This window comes from Buceros rhinoceros, unplaced genomic scaffold, assembly GCF_000710305.1.
Source record: "Buceros rhinoceros silvestris isolate BGI_N320 unplaced genomic scaffold, ASM71030v1 scaffold34526, whole genome shotgun sequence".
Taxonomy (NCBI): Eukaryota; Metazoa; Chordata; class Aves; order Bucerotiformes; family Bucerotidae; genus Buceros; species Buceros rhinoceros.
In genome coordinates, this window is record NW_010416344.1 from 1 (window position 1) to 8,669 (window position 8,669).

An 8,669-nucleotide genomic window follows, 5' to 3' on the forward strand; every position below is an offset into this window, starting at 1 on the left:
TGGCGGCCTCGGGCAAGGCGAGCACAGGCGGTGAAAGGACCCCCCGGGCCAAGCAGTGTTTAGCCATACGGTGATTGTTTTTCCAAGCAATAAACTTCTTCCGCTCCTGTTTTATCTGAGAGTTCCTTCCCTCTCTCGGGAAAAGGGCAAGAGTTAGCTCCAGGAAAGGAAAAAAGTGAGAGTGTCGGTGGGAGTGATGATACATACCCTCAACCATAAATACAACCACAGTGAATACAATTCTGCCAAGGAGCACACCACACTTGGGGGACAGAAAATCATCATGATCAGTGTCCTACTTTCTCTGCCAGGGGAACAGCCATCGAGAGGGAAATCCACCAAACAGCTAAAGGTAAGGGCTCTGTTCCACCGTAGCCAATTAGTGTATTAGTCCCTGTTTCCTTAAACCATGAGCAAAGGACAATAGCAATTCCTTTCAAAAAAGGAAAAAAAAACCCACAACATAAAACCCGTTCAGTTAAAATCTGGCTTCTCAAAGCCCTTATAAAACCTAGATGCCCTCTTCAGTTGGTGCATAAGAAAATCCTAAAAATGCATCTGTAGCACTGGAGCTGCTGGCTGCTAGGTCAGGCGTGTGGGTGATGGAGGTGGAGATGGCCTCTTGGGTGAACTCTGGGTCAAAGTGTCGCAGATCAGCTGGGCCAGCCTAAGCCAGAGAGCAGAGACACACAGACATTGAGTGAGCAGAGCCCGACCAACTGCTTGTGTCCAGACAGTCTAACACTGCCACATCTGCAGTTCCTAACCTGCACTTCAGCACCCTTCAGGGTAAGACACTTGCAGAGGATTCATTTTGTACCACTATACAACAGACACCAGAGACACCCACTTACCACATTGGGGTTGAATGGAGGAGTAATCCTCTTGTGGTACAAGTCATCCCAGTTTATTGGGCTGAAGAATACGTGGTTCTTTATCTCAAGCTGCATGGAAAGCAGAGTGGGGGGTAAGTCAGTCTTCTGCCAACCCTCCTTTTCCAGCCAGCTGATTACATAGCATGAAGTGGTTGAAGCAAGACTTAGGGCTACCACATAATCAAGAAGGGGCCATGTAGCAAGTCCTCAATACAGGAGGGTCATGGTCCAGTAATCCCTTGAAGGGAGATGACACCATCACACATTGGTCTTAGCTTGCCTCCACACCTTGTATCATAGTGGTTTGCTTTGGAAATCCAAGTCAACCCCATATGCCCTTTTTAGGAGGCTGGAGAGCCATCAGCACGCATGGGAAGACTTTTCCAAGGCAGTGCTATTGTTATTGTGAAAGAAAGGCTCAAAACAGAAAGATTTCCTATGCATCCTCCCTCCTGATCCTAATGAAGGCCACCTACAAAGTCTGTCTTGGCACCCAGCCTCCTCTTCTGGTCCTTGTGGAGAAGTCCCTGGAGGATATCACAAGCTGCCACAGTCTTGCTTCCTTGGATCTGGAGCGGCTTGTGCAGAATGTTGTCATACATCTGAGACACATCCCGGCTGTAAAAAGGAGGCTGATTTGAAAGAGAGGAGAAGCAGCCAGGTAAAACGTGAGCTGCCATAAGGAACTGCACATCACAGGCCACAAATGAGTCCTGCAGCAAGTAGATGAGGGACACCTGCCTTATCTCAGATATCAAAAAGATATCTTGGTGCAAACAACAATGGGATGATTGAAACTGGTCATCTGATTCAGGATTCAGTTGTCAGGTATCATGTGAACACCAGACCAACCTCACATCACAACTTTCAAAAAATGATTTCTCCACCACGTAGCATAGAACAGACCACTTCCAAACTTACCAGTCCAAAGAGCATCTCATAGAGGACAGCTCCCAGGCACCACCAGTCGACTGTCCTGTCATACGGCTGCTTCTTCAGCACCTCAGGGGCCAGGTACTGGGAGGAGTCAGAAGCAATTATTTGAGACAAATTATAAAGGAAGGGCTTTGTCCTCATCAGTACGCAAACCTGGCTGCAGTTCAAGCTGAGCACAGACGCGGTGGATTTGAAAGACACTTACTAAAATCCCCCAAGAACCTACAGAAAGTTCTCTTCTTATAGAGGACTTACACAAGGATTGTCACCTCCCCCAGGTCAGCCAGCAAACCTGCCCTGCACTGACACATTTCACCTAAGAGGCTCCCATGGGTTTGAGAATGCAACACTTTTCAGCCCAAATAAGCCTGGCCAAAGCAGCTGAACTACCGACAACCACCACCAAGGAGCAACAGAGGAGAATTCAAGCAGTCTGCAGAACGAGCAGCAGATCAAGTCTGGTCCTGTGCAGGATTATTTCTGGCTACTATCAGGCTCCCTATCTAGGGCAGGAAAGAAAAAACACAACACACATCAAAACCCACAAAACAAAGCTAGAACCTTCCTGCTTGGTTTGTGCTGTACTATTGCCTAAGTGGGACTCCACTGAAAGCCAAGAGCTGCCGCCAGGAAATTCCTGTCCATTACTCCTGAGCTCAAATACTGAAAGGTATCTTCATCACAGACGTGTCTTCAGGCTGGCTGAGGAAGGGCAGCAGGACAAATGTATCACCAAATTCCCCAGCTCAAAAAGAAGTAGAAAAAAAAGCCTCTAAGAAGCCAAACTGAAGAGAGGTTTTAGCAAAAACTAGCTGAGGTACATTGGGGAAAAGGCATTTCCTCCCCTCTGAGCAGCGTCCACATTCCAGAGGAGAGCCTGGTCCTCTCCTCAGCACAGGGTGTTTTGCTGCTCCTATACCAAGGACACACCGAAGAGCTCAGCAAGGTCCTGTGTATGTCAGTGCCAGCAGGCTCCCTGCTCCGCAGCTCCAGGGTATCGGAGCAGGTCAACAGCCTGCTCACGGGCTCCCAGAGTCAAGGTTGTCTCCACAGCCACCTGCAACAGCCCCAGTTTCACAGGACTGGCCAATGCCGAGTGCTGGGATCCCTGCCCCAACAGCACAGCACAGGCAGAGCACTGATCAGCTGTCACGGGTAAAACTCCGAGTATGGGACTCCAGGCTGGCAACCTCAGAGTCCAGGATGGTGTAAATTCACAGAGCCTGTATTTTGAGAGGCTGAGCACCCACACAAGTCCAAGACCCAGAGCAGCAAGTGTGAGGGCTTTCAGCCCCCGGGTCACAGTGAAACCCCAGTACATGCTGTACCTCGGGAGTGCCACAGAAAGTAGAAGTTGTCTCCTCTTGTTCCATTCCTTCTTTGCAAAGTCCAAAGTCTGTCAATACTATGTGTCCCTAAAGAAGACAGAAATTTCAGCTTGGCCCACTCTTCCCAGAGAGAAGACAGGATTTCCATGTCTTTCACTTTCACGTTACATCTCATGTGTTTTAGTTTCCCACTACTCATCTGCTTCCCCTCCCTCACCTTCTGGACATCCTATAGTACAAGTACAGGAGCCTATAGAGAAAATAGAGACTTGATTTTATCAAAAATTGCCTACAACTGCACAGCCACAAAGAGACCCAGCACTGCTGTCCTTTGCCACAGCTTTAACCCAGAGCAGGTTTATAGAGCTGTCACTGCCAGAGCAGCAGCAGTGACTTGCTCTTGGCACCCCTCATCCCTGCCCACCACTCAGGTCCCAGCTTCTGGGAATGAGCCAAGAGGGCCCTGCACGGGCAGTTCTGCAGAAGACAGGCTCGTTCCCTCTTGCAGGACCTCCCCAGAAACGCAGCAGAGCACAGACACAAGACACAGGCAGTGAGGTGAGCCACAGCCCAGCTTGCAGAACCAGAGCCCTCTTTACAGTCCTCGTGCTTTTAAAGTCAGAGGGAAAGCAGCACAAGCTGTGGATATACCTGGCAATCCAGGAGAATGTTCTCAGGTTTTAAGTCCCTGCAAGACAAAAAGCGCTGTTCAAGCAGATTCGGCCAGAGATTCAGAAAAGCCAGATTTGAAACAGCATTAGCTAAGAACAGGCACTAACAAAGCTTGCCAGTGCAGTTCACCAGGACCTTCCCGAAGATGCCCATCACTGGTTGTTATCAGACACTCATGCGCACGTAGAAATACTATCATACAGGATCAGCTGGGGTGTTTCTTGCCCTCTTGCAGAGCAGAAGGCCAGCAGCACACCGCCTTGGCCAGGGTAGGAGATGCTTCAGCTGCTCCAGCCCTGCGTTCTGCAGGGCCCCAGTGAAGCCCTGCTGCTCCCCAGCACTGCTCTCGGTGCCCCTGCTCTCCCCGGCAGGACCCGTGCCTTACCTGTAAATGATGTTTAAGGAATGCAGGTACCCAATTGCACTGGCAACTTCGGCAGCGTAGAACCGGGCCCGGGGTTCACGGAAGCAGCGCTCCCTTTGCAAGTGGAAGAAGAGCTACAGGCAGACGAGAAGGTTGATAATTTTTTCTCTCCAAAACTAAGGGGTAGCTGGAGCAAATGTCAAAGCCAGCTACCCAAGTGAAAAGTGATTTGCAGCAAGCAGCACACGAGCAGCACCAATAAGGCCAAACCAAGCGGTTTGAGCAATCTAAACACCTTTCAGGAAACTCCATTTGTCCTCCTCTTATGTCACCATCTCACTTAAGAGCCTATTCCCCCCAAAATGGTTCTCTGCTGATCTAGTTAAACTCCCTACCTTGCTACAACCCACACACCAATTACAGTGGTACTATTGCCATGAAAAGGGCTACAGGCACAGGGCTGAGCCCACTAAGATCCACAGTACAAGTTTTATTTGGGCAGGACACCCATGTAAACAATATCTGGCAGAAGGTTTAAGACAGCACAGAAAAAGACAGCTGGAAAAAGGCAAGCTGCTGGGGACAGAAGGAGCCCAGCATGCTGCCATGGCATCACCCAAGTACTAGACTGACTTCCAGAGCTAGTGTGTTTTCCTAAAGCTCACCAACATCAGTATTTCCCATCCTCTCCACAGGATTTTAAAACAGCTCTTACACGTGGCTTTCCACAGCATCTTTCCCTTGGGAATAATCTGACTGAGGTCATAGCCACCAAGATCTACGCTCAGTTTACAGGCAAAATAGCTTGTCAGCTGCTCCTGGCTGGTCCTCACCAACATCATGCTTCAACATCACTGTCTTCTGACAAGAAATTGTTTTAGGCAATAAAGCACTATGTTTGGGAAGGACCAAACAGAGGATTAAAATAAAGCCCATAAGCACACTCACCTCTCCTCCATTTACATAGTCAAGCACAAAGTAAAGCTTTTCCGAGGTCTGGAAGGAATAATGGAGTCCCACAAGAAAGGGGTGCTTGACATTTTTCAGGAGCACATTGCGTTCTGCCATGATGTGGTTTTGCTGTCAAAAAGCAGGCAAGGAGTTAGAGTTTCAGGCAAGGGCCTGGTCCAGTCCAGTCTGCCATAGGGGCTCTCTGCTGTTTGAGAGAGCTGGAAGATGGGAGCCCAAGAGGGTCATCTCTAGCCCCAGGAAGCAAATCAATCTGTTATCTGACCAAATTAATCCCAGTTCTTCTCCACGTTCCCGTGACACAGAAAAATCCGTGTTTAACATGCAAGTTGTTTATGTGAATGCCAGCCACAAGAGACCTCAACTGCGTTACCAGGATAGCTCATACAGTGACAGCTGTTTGCAGAAGTAGACAAGGAGAGCAGACATACCTCCTTTTTCTTTAGGATGGTTTTCTTATGCAAGACTTTCACTGCATAAAAAGTCCCATCACACTTGCGTTTGGCCAGGAGAACCTGCAACAGAAGTTCCTGGTCATGGGTTTCAGTCTCACCTCCTGCCTTTTGGTTAGTGTCTCCTCATTAGCTCACCACTCTTGGGAGTGACTACACATAGAGTACAGCTTCAGAGGGTTAGGTACAAAGTTTTAAAGATCAAGCTCCAGCCCTCTGACTTCCCACCACATGCACATGACATTTCCGCATACATCTCTGACATACTCAATAGAACATGGCTTGGAGCACTTAGAGGACAGTCCCATTTAAAGTGGATCCCTGCTGTCTCCCAAGGAACAGGTTTGTCTGGAGATCGTTCACTAGCTGAACAAGTCTGAGGCTTATTTTGAATCCTGTACTGCTCCTCACCTTCACCACCCCAAGCATAAAACAACTTTTGTCCTTAGAGAGGTTGCAGCACAGCTCAGAGTAAGAGCCCTCAGCCCTCATCTGGTTTCATCCCCAGTTACGTCAAACTCCTCAGGAGAGGTGCAAGGAAAAGACACATCTAGAAACTCCCTCATCAAGAAAGTCCCTTTCCAAGCTGCCTCTAAAGAGCTACAGCCCACCTGTAGAAACCCACTTACTTTTCCAAAGCTTCCTTTGCCAATAACCTTCAGGAAGTCAAAGTCTGTTGGCTTGGCACTGTTGAGTAAGAATGAAATGAGTTAATGTTCCTGGGAGAGAAACACGCAACCAGCAACACTACCATCAAAGCAGAACTCCTTCTTGGAAACACGAGTGTTTGTGAAAGGGATTAAAGGGTGCTGGACGGGTGGCCCCTGCTCCCAGCGTGCTCACGATTCACTCTATGTCAGTGCACCAGCAGAGGATGAGCAATCCCACAGCAGCAGGTGAAAGCATCTCTCAGGACCAAGTGACACCTTTATAGGGGACACAGTTTATCCCCATTTCTAGAGGAAGACAGTCAGAAAGATCTTCCCTTACTAACTCTCCAGAGAGATGGGACAAGGGGCTGCAGGTATAGACAGGAGAGGATGGTTATGGTAACAGGGACCAGCTATAGCTGAATGTCTTAAAGCTGGTGCACTGCTGATACACATGGTATTAAAGGCCAAGTAATATAATTGTTAGGACTTCTGCAAACAGCATCCATGCAAGACATAGGGACCAGCTGCATTCCCTGCATGCTCTACACCCTACCTGGCTTCTCCAGGGAGCTTACTTTGGGTTAGCAGAAGGTCCAAGGTTGATGTTGTCGGTTGGTGTTGGAGGCTAGAGAGGATAACAATGACATTAGTTACAAGGACGACGCTGCAGGTTGTGCTTTCCTTCCCTCAGCACAGCACTACTCACACAGAGCCACTGATAAACAGCCATCAGCGAGAGACACAATGGATGCTTTGGAAAACTTCTGGGTGATAGAGAAAGGGAGAACAGAGCTATGCACTAAGGCAGTGTCCTCCCCAGGCTGGAGGCTGTGCTGATCTAGAGCCTGAGCTGAAGTTCTCATCCTGTACTTGCACAGAGTACTAAGCAACTGCTTGGTTCCTAACGCAAGGCTTTCAAGACTGCTGTGCTGGCACAAGGAAAGGCACAGCATGGCTCAGTTCTCCCTGTAGCACCAAGTTGGTGAGGCACTCCCCACTGCCTGTGCTAGGTGAGAAGCCCTGTCCCCAGCTCTGAGACAGAGGAGCACTCTTACAAACAGGACACCACCATCCCTCCAAACCCTGCAGCCCTTTGACCACTTCCATTAAGCTCCAAAACTGCCAAGTCTGGAGCCTTACGCAGCCTCTTTCCCCAGGGACAAAGGGGTACATACACACACAGGCTGCCTCCTCTTCCTGCTCCTCAGGAACCTTCCCCTCCCCAGCCTCTGGGATGAATATGCCTTGTCCAAAAGGCTGTAACAGGGCCTCTCTGCTCTCCTTTTTCTCCACCAAGCATTACCCACAGGGACAAGGCACAGTAAGACACTCTCTCCTCCTTGTTTTTCTCCCACAGGCACCAGCCCCTCTCTTCATCGCGAAGGTGAAGACTCGTTGGCTCAGAGCCATGATCTCACCTGGGTGCTTTTGTCTGGACTCCTCGAACGATCCATTAAAAAAGCAACTCGTTCAGCACTTGGGAAAAGAAGAGCAAGCCAGTATTGGAAACAAAATCCAAGAGAAACAGCGTCACACCATTAACTCGCCGGGGACCAGCACAGAGCCCAGTGCCTGCTCCCCTTCAGCAGAGCAGACCTCAGCTGAGCTCCCCAGCTTCCACCTCGCGGCACTGCTGCTCCCAAGGGCTTCAGGTGCCCCTACCCTGGGGGAGGCAGTGGACAGTGGGTGCATGCAGGCAGGAAATAGGCAAAAAAAGGTTCCTGGGTGCACAAGTGATTTGAGCAAGTGCAAGCAAATTAAATGCTACAGTTAACCCTTGAGACTGCTCAGGGCACCAGCACAGCCCCAGCAGCAACCCGACATCAGGGCCAGATGAGGTGGCAGCCCTCCTGGCCGTGGCCTGAGCCATCTAGAGGCAACCCCCACCTCACTGCCCAGGAATGCTGCAGCCCCCAGCCCTGCAATCCAGTGAGCATCCCCACAGGGCAGCCTGGAGAGTCCAGCTGGGTCCCACCTCCACATGCCACCTGGGCTGGAGCAGCTACAGGCCATTGCCCCAGACCAGGGTAGCTTGGGGCTGGTGATACTGCAGGGAGGAGGAACTGGCCACGGCAGACTCAGTGAGTGGAGGCATTAAAGCACAGGGCTCTCATCTACCCACTGCTGCTGGGGCTGAGGAGTTGGACTCGAACTCGACACTTCTCAGTTCAGATCCACCCTGCTCAAGCGTCACAGAGGAGGGAACAGGTCCTGCCACCCCAGGGATTCCTTTGGTTTTAAGGGTTCCCCCACGCTTTTTGTAAGAGCCAGGATTAAAGAGATGGCAGAAGGAAAAACCATAAAACAAAATGCCCTCACAGAGCTCTGTTCCCTTCTCCCCCACCCCAGAGAGATTTGTCCACTCCCCCTCAGCCCCACCAAGCTCTCATGCTCTGCAGGGAGTCTCTGAAGATTCTCAT

At 50.1% G+C, this 8,669-nt stretch overlaps 1 protein-coding gene across 1 annotated transcript; it reads right to left on the bottom strand.

The window, feature by feature from the left end:
* Positions 1–376: 376 nt before the first annotated feature.
* SGK2 (serum/glucocorticoid regulated kinase 2) lies at positions 377–7,703 on the bottom strand. Its single transcript, XM_010137774.1, has 12 exons — positions 7,668–7,703; positions 6,825–6,874; positions 6,226–6,283; positions 5,576–5,659; positions 5,124–5,255; positions 4,197–4,309; positions 3,791–3,827; positions 3,140–3,226; positions 1,797–1,892; positions 1,352–1,507; positions 855–944; positions 377–667 (listed from the first exon to the last, which is right to left on the bottom strand). The coding sequence occupies exons 1-12, from the start codon at positions 7,701–7,703 to the stop codon at positions 512–514; spliced, it is 1,095 nt and encodes a 364-aa protein (XP_010136076.1). The 3' UTR covers positions 377–511.
* Positions 7,704–8,669: the final 966 nt, after the last annotated feature.